At 37.3% G+C, this 15,192-nt stretch overlaps 1 protein-coding gene across 3 annotated transcripts in view; it reads left to right on the top strand.

Moving 5' to 3' along the window:
* The window catches only part of ARSK (arylsulfatase family member K), a 48,808-nt gene that overhangs the window by 31,489 nt on the left and 2,127 nt on the right, over positions 1 to 15,192 (top strand). For all 3 annotated transcript variants that reach the window (XM_069085139.1, XM_069085141.1, XM_069085140.1), the window contains 2 exons: positions 1,149 to 1,373; positions 10,853 to 11,077. In XM_069085139.1, coding sequence (XP_068941240.1) covers positions 1,149 to 1,373; positions 10,853 to 11,077 — 450 coding nt within the window. The remainder of the gene's footprint in view (positions 1 to 1,148; positions 1,374 to 10,852; positions 11,078 to 15,192) is intronic.

Raw genomic sequence — 15,192 nt, forward strand, 5'->3', positions numbered from 1 at the left:
TCACTAGTATGGAAATTCCCTCTACCAATAAAGAAATAAACAGTCTCTCATAAGAAGACAAATGACTGGCCCAAGGTCACACATGAATTAAGCATCTTAGAAAGTGAAGTCAGGTCTTCTTGACCCCAAGACCAGAAGTCTCTTCATTATGCCTTGGATTATTTCAGTAAGATTTTAGTAATGGCAAAATAGAGTAGTCTCCCTTCAACACAGCACTCACCTGTGACAAAAGCAGTACAGTCACTTTTTTTTGCAACCTGTTACCATATGCAGTTTTGGAAGTGGCAAACAGGGCTGCTATCTTTCAGCTGTGGTGCTGTCAGTTATGTATAGGCATATTCCACCTGATACCCTTTATTATTTTGGGCTAAACATTATTACATCGTTTATTTTACAGGAATGATGTTATAAATAAGTACTAGCTTATTTATATTACTACAGGTTTTCACAGCTTTATAGTGGTTGACTATAATATAATTTAAAACAATATAAATCAATATATTAACAATTTTGCTAGAAAATTATACAAGGCAAGAATACAGAGTAATCTTTTTCCATAGGATTCTTAGTACTTAGATCTATAACCACTCAAAAAAGTTTGATCTGATCATCCACATAAGAAAGCTAAATAATGAAGAAAGTACCGCGAGGGCAAGAACTGTCTTTCACTTCCATATTTACATCTTCAGCACTTAATACAGTACATATGATGGGTGTGAGCAGGCTATGACATAGAACCAGTGAGGTTAAATAAACTCTGAAGAACTGGAGAAAAAGATACCATCAAAGGATTATATAATAGGAAGATAAAATGAGCTGATGACATGTTAAGGTAAGAGAAGATGGGTAGATAGCCAGAGTGCTCCACTAGTACCCTTACAGCATAGGAAGAAAGCAAGAAAGATTTCTAGCACATTGGGTGAACGAACCCCTTGTGATGATGAACTTCTGGTCAGATGTAGGCAAGAGGGCAGAGGATTGTCAGGCACAGAGAGGTTGCAAGTCTGTATCATTCAGGAAAAGGTCCAAAGTGAAGGATATATGCATATTTATATGTATGTACACACACACATATATATATATATATATACATATACATTTAATCACATCCTTTTTTTGTTATAATAGCTTGTTCCTTTTTTCAATAGGTGAGATTATTTTGACTCTTTATCAGTTAAATCTTCTTCAGAAGACTGTTGTTATATTTACCTCCGACCATGGTGAGCTGGCCATGGACCATCGCCAGTTCTATAAAATGAGTATGTACGAAGCAAGTTCCCACGTTCCACTTCTAATAATGGGGCCTGGCATTAAAGCAAACCTCCACGTCCCAGATCTGGTCTCTCTTGTAGATATTTACCCTACTCTACTAGGTAAGTTACATGATTCTGTCTGAAGTTTGAACTTTTATTACTGTCGTGTGGCTTAGGAAGCTGATGGGACAAGACTGTGTACTAAGGCAACTCTTGCTGGCTTGCCAATAGCTTTGAGTATGTCATCTATGACTCAACTTCATAAAAAGTAAAATGTATCCTTCTGTTCCTCACTTCTCATAATTAATCCCTTTTCCTTCAAAATATTCATGAGTCATAGGATTATTAATTGGTCGGTAAGCCATTTATTAATAACCTCCTATGTCCTGGGTACCCGTAAGTTCTGGGCAAAGATTTTCCTGCTGTAAAGAAAAAAAAGAAAAGACTCCCCTGCTCTCTATGTCAAAACAAACACACACAGTTCCCAATTCACATTTTATAGTAATTGTAGAAAAGATGGAGTCCTATACAAATAGCAAAACATTCAGTTAGGGTTTGGGATTGCTAAATCGAGAGATCAGTGTAGATGTCAGCACATAACCATGGAAAAGATTTCTAGAAACTAGCTATTCTCTCTAAAGACTCCCTCTTTCAGTCTGATCACTGATAAACAAAAGGGATGTCTCTCTTCATTAGGTCAACAAGAAGACATTGTTACTCTTAGTTCATCTACCATAAACCCAATTTGATAATCTACCTGAAGATCTTCCTCCTTTGGAGAATTTCATGTACTCCCTATTTTGATTCTGTGTTCCATTCAAGAGAGATCCATCAGGTCTTCATTTAGAGGAGACGAAGGACATCAAACCAGTATACTGTTAAAATATAAATTCTTAAATTGTATAATATATTATAATTTTTGTTGTTTTATAATTTTGTAAGGCCTCGGCCCTATATGCTTCCATAAGGGCATTAAATGCCTGACAGGAGTTTGTGTCTGATTCTAATTGCAAGAAGGAGTCACTCGAGTCACTCGAGGTCAGACCTGTGGTGTAATGATACCATTTTGGCGGCTGTGTGGAAGATGGATTGGAAGGAAGAGACTTAAGGCAGGGAGACCAAGAGATGAATAGGAGATGATTACAGTGGTTCAAGAGAGGAGGGATTATAAAATATAGAAACTTAATTTCTATAACATACAAATGTCACCAGGCCTTCATCTATAATCATCTTTTTGAACTACGTCTCCTTCTTCCTGATTGACTTTATGTCAACTTCCATATCATTGCTTTTTTTAATTGTCTTTTTTTCTGTCATGAGTCTGACAATAACCATTAATACTTATTAAGCAGCTGCTATGTTCCATACACAATACTAGGCACTAGAAGTGCAAATACAAAAGTAAAACAGTCTCAAGAGATTACATTCTACTGAAGGAGCCTGTCAGCTTTAAAAGTTTTAATCTAGAGTGTATGAGCTTGCTTTTTGAATATTTTGATAACTATTTCAATTTAATTGTTTTTCCTTTGAATCCAATGTATGTTATGCATTTAAGAAATTATTCTGAGGTGTGCATAGATGTCAGCAAATTGCCAGAGGACTTCATAACACAAAAAAAGTTAAGAACCATTGCTTTAGATACTTCTCCATAATTTGTTTACTGCATTGGCTTCCTGCATTTGAAATATATTCCTAAATCTAGAATAGCAGCATTCAGAAATGAACACTTGCTAATTTGGAAGTAAGAATAATAAAATGTATATATCATCAGGTACCTTATTTCCATTGGCATATAAAACTCCCAAATGAGAAAATTCCCTCTGCTGTCTTCTCTGCAATTTATAGTCTCAGAGAGCTGCCCAGAGCATTGAAAAGTTAAATGACTTACTGGAACTTGAACTGAGGGCTTCTTGGCTGGCTCTCTATCCACTACACCAGAGGTTCCCAAACTTATTTGGCCTACCACCCCTTTTCAAAAAAAAAATTACTCAGTATCCCCCTGGAAATCTATTTTCTAAAGAAAAATTTTTAAAGAAAACCCTTTAACAATTTGTTTTTTTTATTTTCAACATTTCAAAAAATGTATAAAATATTTTTAAATGACGAATCTTAAATTTAATAATTCATTGTAAATTTATGGGGTTTTTTCAGCATTGAAATTTTGATGACACAATATTACATCATGTAACTATATAGTACTTTATTATAAATAAGTCATTACGTGCACATATTCCTGCTGATAAACTTGTCAATATTGGACCACATGCTTACCTGCCAACACTTTTTTGTTAAGACCTGTCAGCAGGGGCGGCTAGGTAGTGCAGTGAGTAAAGCACTGGCACCGGAGTCAGGAGGACCCGAGTTCTGTTCTGGCCTCAGACTCTTAACACCCACACAAAAAACTAGCCATGTAACCTTGGGCAAGTTACTTAACCCCAATTGCCTTCCAAAAGGCAAAAAAAAAAAAAAAGACCTGTCAGCAGACTTGAAAAATGATTGGTTATAATTTGCATTTTGTACATTTATTTGGAAAATCATATAATCACTACAACTTTAACTCTGTTACAGAACAGATGAAACATGTAGGAACAGTTTTTCAAAATTAGTTTTCTTTTCTTTCCTTATGCTTCCACCGCCCCCTTCTTTTTATTCAACGCCCCCCAATTGCACCCAAGAATGCTACAGTCCTCCCTGGATCATTTCAGAGCCCCCAGAGGGTAGTATCACCCACTTTGGGAACATATGCACACCATGCTGTCTTTCAAAATTCTCTCTCAGTTCAGAAGATATTTTCAAACTTACTATTAATATAACATAATACTGACTCATAGTAAACACTTAATAAATACTTGATGATTTTTTTTAATTTAAATAAGTCTTTTGCCTTCAGAATTAGTTTTTCATGTAATATAGAGTCCTTGTAAAACTTCTAAATTTTCTAGTGGTTTTTATTCCTTTTAAAATGTTTTAATCCTTACCCTTTATTTTTCTCCTGCCTTCAAATCATGTTTTTTGTGTTTTAATTTTTTTTATGTATGTCCTTCCTTCTGTGTTTTTTGAAGTTTTTTTTTATTTTAGACAAATACTAAAATTTAAATACATAATAAGAAAAAAAACACTATAAACTTAAATATAAAATAAGAAAAGAATCAGGAAAGGTTTTTACTCTTCCTCGTGAGAAAGGACTATGCCCTTGTAGCTCAGATGGTGTCTGCCAGGGAGAGAGCAACACGTAGAAGCAAGCCCGTGGTTATATAACCTTCTAACACAGAAATCCAACCCCCAACTGGTGTTCACTCTCATTGGTGGGGAGGTTGGCCCACAACCTAAGCCTGGGAATCTGTCTCAGAGACAAAGGACACGGAAACATATGGGTGTCCAATGCAAGGCTAGGAAAGCAGTTTTGTCCTTATTTGGCATATCTTGTGCTGAGGTGGCACTGTCTCCATTGCTCTAAGTCCCAGATTCCTGTAAGGTCAGGTGACTTCTAAACTTAGGCCTAATGGATGCTGAAGCCACTCTAGAATTGATTTTTCAGAATGGGGAAACTTCACTGAAAGTTATCCCTCACAAGAATATATAGCAATAACTTATATTTCAAGAAAGTGTACATATATATATGAAACCCTATATATTACATATTGTGAGTTAAGTTGAAAGCTGTTCATCTTTTCTTTGCTTCCTTGTAGGTTTTCTTTTGCTCCCTTCTATACACTTTTTACTTTGTTCTTTGTTCTTTGTTTTTTGTTCTTTGTTCTTTTTTCTTTGTTCTTTGTTCTTCTTTCCCCTTCCTCCCCCCTACCTGCCACACCAAGGCTACAACTAAGCATGGATGTTTACATTTTTAAATTCTCTTTGTCTGATAGCTCTGGTCTTGATTAATGTTAGATGCCATATCCTAAATTTTATTGAGTCAAAACTAATTATCTAAAGTAGAATTACTAAGATGAATAAGAAGGTAGTAAAAATTATCTATCATCTTTCATGCATTCAAATTTTTAAAATTTGGTGCTATGATTTCATTATTGTGGGAAAATCCTGGTGTGAAAGTTCACTACAATAGATCATCAACATATCTGTAATTTATTGTCTTCGAAAATAGCCTGGAGACCCGGAGAGGCTAAGTAACTTTCTAATGGGAACACAATTGTGATATACAAAAGAGGGGACTTGAATCCAAATCTCTTCCTAGGAGTTTTCTTTTTGGGATCTTTTTCAGGAGGTGATCAGTGGATTCTTTCAACCTTTGTTTTGCCCTCTGGTTCTAAAACATTAGGGCAGTTTTCCTTGAGAATTTCTTGGAGGATGATTTCTGGGTTCTTTCTTTGATCATGGCTTTCAGGTAGTCCAAAAATTTTTAAATTATCTCTCCTGGATCTATTTTCCAGGTCAGTGGTTTTTCCCACGAGATATTTCACATTGCCTTCTATTCTTTCATTTGTTTGGATCTGTTGAACAGCATCTTGATTTCTCATAAAGTCATTAGCTTCCATCTGGCAAATTCGGCTTTTTAAGGCATTCTTCTCCTCATTGCCTTTTTGAGCCTCTTTTGCCATTTGAGTTAGTCTATTTTTTAAGGTGTTATTTTCCTCAGTCAGGCTGTTGACTCTCATTTCATAATTTTCTTGCATCGTTCTCAATTCTCTTCCCAATTTTTCCTCCACTTCTCTTATCTGCTTCTTAAGGTCCTCTATGGCCTGTAACCAGCTTGTATTTTCCTTTGAAGCTTTTGGTACAGGAGTTCTGACTTCACTGTCTTCCTCCTGTTCCATGCTTTGCTCCTTTTTGTCCCCAAAATAGGAGTCTAATGTTGGAATCTTCTGTCTGTTTTGTTTCCTTTGTCTGATCATGTCACCCCTCAGTCACTTGACCCCTGGGCTTTTTGCCACAGTAGGACTCTGCTACTAGACAGGGGAGCTTTCGTCCCAAATGCTGGGGTTTTCTCAGCTGCCAGAGGTATTAGTTGGGTGCCCTCTCTGAAGCCTCCACACACTCTGGCAAGCTAGACACATACCCCAGGATCTCCACCCTAGACTGCAATCCAGATCCAAGCAGGTTAAAGCAAGAGCGATTACCCCTCAGATTGGTTCTTGGTCCCCCTACACTCTGCAGGCCAGGAGCTGAAGCCACAATGTGGGGCTGGCTAAGCCAAGGCATCTCAGTGGCTTCTCACCTGGGGGTAAAAGCCCACACTCTGGGTCCCAAAGTCCAGACTGCACTGACCTCTCACTTTGTCCTTTGCATCTATGTGTTGTTAATTTTGGAAACGGCCACAGCTGCTGCTGATCTGGAGTCCCTCCAGCTGGTGGCTGGTCAGGCCCACCCTGGGGCTAAAGCCTCGAAGTGGAGCTGGGCTCGGCTCCCAGAGTGCTGTGCTGGCCAATTCCTGCTGGCCTGCTGGGCTGTCCTCAGCAGGAGGTTAGCTTCTCTGTGTCACTTTGTGGGTTCTGCAGCTCCAAAGTTTGTTTAGAGTCCCCTTTTACATGATTTGGGGAAGGTGGAAGCCGGAGCAGCAGGGAGGTCCTGCTTCTATTCCACCATCTTGACTCTGCCCCCCTAATTCAAATCTCTTAATTTCCAGGCTGATCCTTTATCCATCATCATACCATGTTGCCTCTTTTCTTGATGCACAAAAGTTATGGATGCTCTTTAATAAACAGGTAGAATGAGTTTATTGCCACAGCCAGGAAATCCTTTACATATATTATCTTACCTAGACCAAGAAGCTCCAATTTTTAAAATAACATCATTATATTTCTGTTGTCATAATTTTAACCTTTTCCCATTATTTTAAATTAGTTGTTGTTAACAGTTATGCAGTTATCTTCCTACTGCTAAGGTCAATATTTTCTCCTTGGTAATATCATAAAATAGAGTTCAGTACAATGGCAGAATTACTAGAAAAATTGAATATAAAAACTAATTTTCATAAAAACAAAGCATTTAAAAATACAGCATAATGCTGAAGAGGTATCCTTTAATGCTATAGAAATATGTGAATTGTTTGCATATTGTTGCCACCTCCAGATTGTGAGTTCCTTGGGAGTGAGGACTTTTTTTATCTCCAGCTCTTAGCATAATGCCTGGCACATAGTAGGTGCTTAATAAATATTTATCTACTGGCTACATGTTCTCCTGCTTACTCATCCCCAACCTAAACTCATGCTGATAAGTCTAAGGTGTTTTCCCTAGAGGAAAAAGAGGGGAAAGGGCATTGGCTGTGAACATGTGGCTATAGGGCAAATGTGCTTTCTGGGTCCTGGGGGTAATCCTAGGGTTGGAGGATTGCACTTGTGATCCTCCTGAACCCCTGAGTTCATGATTCTGATAAGTCGAAAGCAAAAATAATCATTGCATTTACTCTAAAGAAGACAAAAACAGGAGTAATCCACTCATAAACCTGGGTCACATTCTCCCACCAATGGATATATAATGTCCATAGTGTGGAATGAGCACACACAGAAATCTAGTAGGGAGACATAAAAGAAATGCAGTGTATATGCCTAGGACCTCTCATGACTGAACAGCAGGCCTTCAGTCTGCACCATCTATCTCCTGCTGGGCAAAATCACCCCTGTATTCCTATTTACTCCTCACAGCTCTCTTGCTCATCAAAGTTATTTCTGCTCTCAGGCTGCTGAATCAGTGGGCGAGCTCTTTTAGCACACAGCTACCCTTGGAAGGGTTCTGAAGTTTTATGCTTTTTCAGTGTCATGCGTTTCCCTTAAGCCAGAGAATCCAGACTCCTCAGATCTGCTTGGTTCTCTAAGGAGTTTCTCCCTCTCAAGCTATAGACAATGAAAGGGCCATACAGCCTTTCCCCAACCAGCTCTTATATTAGCAAGGGGTGTTTTCTCCTAAAAGGCTCTCAGCAAAGTTACACCTCACAGCAAAGCAGATACAAAACCTGTCTTTCCCCCTTTATGTCTCCCTCTCATAACTATGAAGGCAGTAAAGGGCAACACAGGCAAATCTCAGAGCCTCCCCTTCTTCAGGCTGTAGATGGCACTAGAGGGCAATTGTGTCTTTATCTAGCCAGTCAGCTCTCTGAAAAACAATGCCTCTCATCCAGTCAGTGTGACTCCCAGCAACACTGCTGCAGAGCAGCCTATCAGCTTCAGTCAAATGCTGTTAGACTCTATGGCCTGTCTTCTGAGAGCAGATTTTCTTGTCTCCTGTGACTTCTGCCTCAATTTCTCCTGTGCTTCCTAATTCTCCTACTTCTTTCTTCACCTGATCATCTCTTAGCCCTCCTGTCTCTGGTTTCTAATATCTAAAATCAAGACCTCATAAGCAGTGTCCCATCTCAGATTTGTAATGTAAAATTCAAAACTTTCACCTTTCCACCCACTTCTTATATAATCTTCCCATTGTACCAAAACAGTTATTTGATGTATAGTTTATCAACTGTATCTTTGACAACTCTAAAGATAGTCACACACAAATAATCTGATAGACCGCAATGCCCTGCAGCCATCTACAACTCAGTCTGTGCTCTGCCTTCAGACAGGCTTCCTTAATACATTTATCTGAGATGGAGTTTTCTCTCAGGTCCTCAGAATAGTCTATGTCTTTCTGCAACATTTTAACTGAGACTATTTCTTCTCAAACTGATTTCATAAGTGTCCCTTAGACAAATTTTCTTTTCCTGAGCCTTTCAGCAGCATAAAGGGATAGTACATTATGTCTTCCTTATAAGAAATATTTCTAGTCCTTTGAAAATCAAAATTCAGAACAGTAGGAGATGTGCATATAGCATACAAATGCCTTCTCCCTTCCCCCCCCCAAAAGTCACATTTTTACATAATCAACATATGTTGCATTAGATCCATAGGAGATAAATTTGTTCATTCAATGCAATCTATATATAACATATAGAAAATCAATATACATAATTCTTTTTTTTTTTTAAAGCAATAGGGGTTAAGTAACTTGCTCAAGGTTACACGGCCAGTTATTTCTGGGTGTGGTGCTGAGTATCTGAGCCCGGATTTGATCCAGGTCATCCCGACACGGGAGCCGGCGCTCTTACTCGCTGAGCCACCTGGCCGCCCCTAATATACATAATTCTTCTAGAAAGTCAAAGCAATAAGCATTTTTAAGGGGTTAGTATGTGCCAGGCAGTAAGCCAAGTACTGAGAATACAAATGCAAACAAAAAAGAAAGACAGTCCTTCCTTCAAGGAACTTACATTCTAATGGCAGAAGACAACACATAAAAAGGCATTAAAAAAGGGAGAGATGTGAAGATTATCCTCATAGGGGCAGAGTGTCAAAGTCCAGGGGAATGAAGGATGACTGGTTTGGACTTTTCCTCAAAATGAGCTTCCAAGAGAAACCCATAAATGGGAGAAGAGGTCCCTTGGGCAGAGAGAGACAGCTGAGGCCTGATGGTGAGATCCAGAGGAGGAAGGCTAGCTGGACTAGGTTCTTCCTCCAAATGGAGGTTCCAAGAGAAACTCACCGGTGGCTAAAAGAGTCACCAGGGGCAAAGGGAGATGTCAGCAAAAGTAAACATACTGAATCATGTCAATCAAAAACTTATACTTTAGGTAGATCGTTTTGGGCAGCTTTGGGAAAGATATTTTGGAGGGAAGAGAGACACTAAAAGCTGAGAATCCATTTAGAAAACAGTTGCAGTAGTCCAAAGGCAACGTGTGACAGGTTCCTTAACTAGGGTCTTGGCTCTGTGGGTGGGGTGGGGAGAAGCTGTGGATATGAGATATATCTTGGAGGTAGATTCCAGGAGTCTTGGCAAATAATTGGCCATGGGGCATGAAGGAGGGCTTACTATAAAATAAAGATGATAATAAAACCTACCTCCAAGGGTTGTTGTGAGAATCAAATGCAATAATATATATAAAACACTTTGCAAACCTTAAAATGTTACATGAATCTTAGCTATTATTACAACTCTGAGGTTATGAACCTAGGTGACTAGAAAAATATTGGTGCCCTTAGCAAAAATAAGGAAGTTACAATGAGGATCAGGTTTAATTGTGGAAGGAAATGAGTTCTGTTTTAGATATGTTGAGTTTGAGATGCCTATGAGAATCATCCATTTGGAGATATCTAACCAACAGTTGTGAATTCAAGAGAGATTAGGGCAGTATATATAAACTTAATCTTTTCAACAACCTTGTAAGATATGAAATGCAAGTAGTAGTATTCCCATTTTATAGATGTACTTAAGTTTTTTGTTTTTTGAACATTGCTGTTTTCTATCTTTTGTTACAAATAAAAAATAATTCCAGTGCATTGTGAGTTCATGGGCTTTTTTGGTCTGGCTTAGGAACCTAACCCCATTGTTCTAGTGGGAAAAAAATGCATTGCAAGTTCTAAACTCTTTTAATACAATCTGAATCAATTTGTAAATTGATTTCTTATTTTGTCATGCTAAAAATATTAACTTGAGAATTTTTTATATTTATTTCATATGACTATACCTCCCCCTCTGTGCTCAATATTAAAAGTATGATTTATTTTTCCTCATAGTGGATATGATAGCTATCCCTTGGCCTGAGACATGAAAAAATGTAAATAATATTTTAGGTACCTTTAACTTTATTGAAAAACTGTTGTCATATTTTTCATGTCTAGATATTGCTGGAGTTCCTCTCCATCAGAACCTGAGTGGATATTCTTTGGTTCCATTATCATCAGAAGCATCCAGTAATAATTCTAAGTCCACAAGACCACACCCTTCCTGGATTCTGAGTGAGTTCCACGGCTGCAATGTGAATGCTTCCACCTATATGCTGAGAATTGACAAATGGAAATACATAGCTTACTCTGATGGTGCCTCATCACCTCCTCAACTCTTTGGTAAACCAATTGATATATTTTTAAATTTCATTTTTATTATAGCCTTATTTTTTTAATCTGGATTTGTGATTTCATTGTTGTAGATATCTCCCATTTAGAACTATTGGCAAATGCTTTATAGTGTTAGAGTGTTGCCCAAGGCATCAAGAGAGTAAGTGATGTGCTTGAGGGTCCCATAACCAGGATGGTTCAAAATCAGAACCTGATAGCATGTCTTCCTGATGAATATAAGACTGACTCTCTCTCTCTCTCTCTCTCTCTCTCTCTGCCTCTGCTCTGCCATGAAAACACACAATATACTTTTAAAGGTAATTAATACAGCAAACAGGAGTGGCTAGTGCACAATGAATAGATCACCAACTCTGGAGTTAGGAGGACCTGAGTTCAAATCCAACCTCAGACATTTAACACCAAAAAAACAAGCCATGTGACCTTGGGCAAGTCACTTAACCCCAATTACCCTGCCTTCCCCCCCTCCAAAAAGCAAAAAAAAAATAAATTTTTAAAAAAATTAATGGAGCAAACAGGGCAAAAATAGGAATACCTTACTAGCAAAATTAACAGCAAATTGGGAGAAAAAGATGTCGCTTAAAGGTAGAAAATTGATTCTAGTGGAGATCTTCAAAGCAGAATTTCATTAACTTCATAGTGTTTGTCCTTTCATAGTACACTGGACAAAAATAGAATGAATGAGGTTTTAATCTGGTAGGAATATACATTGCACTAGTTTCTTGTAGTAAATATACCATTAGAAATTGAAGCGTTCTTCTCCTGCCTCGTAGCTATGTGTTATGCTTTTTTGGAAAAAGTAGGGATATAATTTTTCATTGATATTGCATGAATTTGTTGGGTATTAAAATATTTAAATTTCTAAAAATCCTTATATACTGTTGTTAAAGGAAACAATTTAAACTGGAATATTATAATAGTATTTTAAATTATTTCTTATGATAGACATTCTAGATTTTTAAAATCACATATTGCTGCCAGTTTTTTTTTTCCGTAATCACATGTTAATACTACTTTTTCCTTAAACTGTCAAACTATCAAAGTTATTATTTCAAAGTAACTCTTAATAAGAGTTGAGAGAATCAACATCAGATTCAGGAAGGCCTGAGTTCAAATCCCACTTCTAACCCTTACTGACTGGGTGACAATGGACAGCTCATTTACACTCTCTAAGTCTCATTTTCATCATCAGGGAGTAGCAATACCTGCAATTACTATCTCACAGGGTAGTTGTAAGGCTCAAATAAAATAATATATAGAAAGCATCTGAGAAAATTTAAAGCACTATGTGAATGCCAGTTATTACATATAATATTAAAGTATCATATTATAGTAATATATTAGTTGTAGTTACAGTTAACATTATTATTATTAGTAAGACCAGTTCCTCTACAACCAGAGGTCAGGATATCAGCATCAGAAGATGACTTTGGGCTATTTATATGCTCATGCATAGATGATGGCCCTCCTTATGTACCCCCAGAGATAGACTTCTAAAAGAACCAAAGGTAGACCAAGAAAGGAAACTAATGAATAGTCTCACCTAGAATTCTACAGTGTTTTCTCACTGATCTCACTGCCTGTAATGGTAAGGGAATTTGAAGATCTTCCCTTCCCCCTAATAGGCTGAATGTAATCACATGGAGCCTGTGTTGGGAGGAGTTTGCTGAAGAGTAGAGCAGAGCCCACAGGAAGTTGAGAGTTAGAGATGGAGGGCAGACAGCTAAGCTTGTGAGTAAATGTAGACTTGTGAGTAAATGTTGGTTTGTGAGAAGGCTAAAGGATGATGTGGCTCTCTGTGGTGTTGTGGCTTATTAACTTCTTTGCTACTACAAAGGATGTGGCTTTCTGGTTTGGGGATTCAATTTTCTGGTGTTTGAACAAATGTTTTGCTTCTGTCTTCTCTATGGAGAGTCTGTTATATTTTGCAGTTAAGCACTATGCCGGCATATTCACAGTTACCATCAACACTGTGAATATTTGCATTAGCACTAAATTGTCCTAAAGAGATGTCATCCAAAAGATGTCATCTAACATCATGTATTAAGAAACAAACTTCTGGTAGCACTTGACTAGTAAGCTCAGATGACAAGAGAATCATAGACCATGTCAGTAAGAGGTTTTCTTCTCTACTCTGGGACATAGTCTACACAATTGTAAAGGAAGGAATCAAACAATGATTTTTATAAACATGTTCAGATGGAAATTTGAGAATCTAATAATATCCAAAATCTTATTTTTTTAATTATCTTTGTAAATTACATTACTTAGACATACTTCAGAAGAGCTGTGTTTTCATCAGCTTAGGTTTTCAATTGCAAACCCTCTACATCAGTGGTAACTAATTCAAAAAGAAATTAAGGTTATTAAGCTGTACATAAGGATCCTTGTGGGCCACATACTGAATTAGAAAAAAAAATGTATTAACATTATCTTTGTTTTATTGGGTTTTTATTTATTTTGTTAAATATTTCCCAATTACATTTTAATCTGGTTCAGGACCCCATTGGGAGTGTTATAGATTGCTAGCCGAGTGTTCGACACCTCTGATGTACACCACATTAGACAGTTTTGTGAGTAACTATGCCCAAAAGCTCCATAGTTGGTAGACATTTTTGAGTAATGAACCTCTCCAGACTTAGGTAGGGTGGACCTCAGAAAATGATATACTATCCGGGCCATATTCAGAGACTTTCCTACTTAGTAGGATGAGAGAGAGACAGAGACAGAGACAGAGACAGAGAGAGAGAGAGACAGAGAATATGAGAATGAGAATGAACACACACTCATGCAGAAGTAAAATATATTGCCAATATAAATTGTTCATTAAAAAATACAAAAGAATTCACTGAGTTTGTCATCTATAAATAACTAGTAGCTACCCAAAGAGGTTATCTCCATCTTAAGCTCCATTATTCATAATTTACTTATAGAAAATGATATTTACACATTTGAAAGTTAACATTGCCTTAGCCGTGACTGAATTTTTTTAAATTCTCACTACCATTTTTTTCCTAAGCAGCGTTAATAAATGTAACCTGAAGACTATTATAAGCATAATATGCTGTGTCTTTAGAGTCATACTTTAATAGATTTATTACTATGAAGAACTATATGGAGATTATATTATTAACGTAAGAATAAGCTATACAAGTATTGTTTTAATTAGTATTACTTGAAATATGATTGGATTTATGTTACTATGACCCATTCAGTAGTACATCACAGTAGATAGCTCCATATAAATGCCCCACTAACACCTCAAACTATAGAAAACTGAACACATCATTTTCCCCCAAAAGACTGCTTCTCCTTTGGATCTCATTATTATCAATAGTGCCACCATCCTCCCAGTATCCACAGTTGCAGTTTTGAAGCCATCTTTAGCCATTCCCTGTCCATCTTACTTACCATATCCATTAAAATATTCTATTTGTCAACTTTCCCTCTGCTGCTACTATTTACCTGCCTGGTTCAGGCTCTCATTACCCCTCATTAATCTACTGATTACAATCTTTCTTCTTCAGAAGCATCCTATAAAATGCTGCCAGATTTGTCTGCCTAAAGTTTATTTCATATTTACTTAATCCCCTTGCTTTGAAATTTTCAAAGGCTCCCCATTACATAGGGATAGGGGAGGGAACAGGCATTTACTAAGTGCCCCATATGTGCTAGGCACTGTGGTCTGTGCTTTACAAATATTGTCTCGTTTCATCTCACAACTCTTAGAGGAAGTTTCTATTATTATCCCTGTTTTACAATTGAGAAAACTGAGGCAGTCCAGGATCACGTTGCTAGTAAGTGTCTGAGCCCAGATTTGAACTCAGGTCTTCCTGACTTTAGGCCCAGTGCTCATGCCACCTATCTGCTTCATCAATAAAATAAAAACATACCAAATAAACTTAAATTTCCTTATGCTCCAGTCTCTCCACAGTTTGGCTTCAACCTACCTTTCCATTAAGTCAGTGTTAGTTGAACTGAATTGAATTGAGTTAATCAGATTACTCAAAAACCTTCTACCATTCCACATATCATACTGAATAAAAATTCACATTTCTTAACTAGGCATTGAATGTTGCCCCAATATGCCTTTCCAGTTTTATATA

The sequence above is a fragment of the Petaurus breviceps genome, unplaced genomic scaffold, assembly GCF_028583685.1.
Source record: "Petaurus breviceps papuanus isolate PSGF00001 unplaced genomic scaffold, PetGlider_PUasm1.0 175, whole genome shotgun sequence".
NCBI lineage: Eukaryota > Metazoa > Chordata > Mammalia > Diprotodontia > Petauridae > Petaurus > Petaurus breviceps.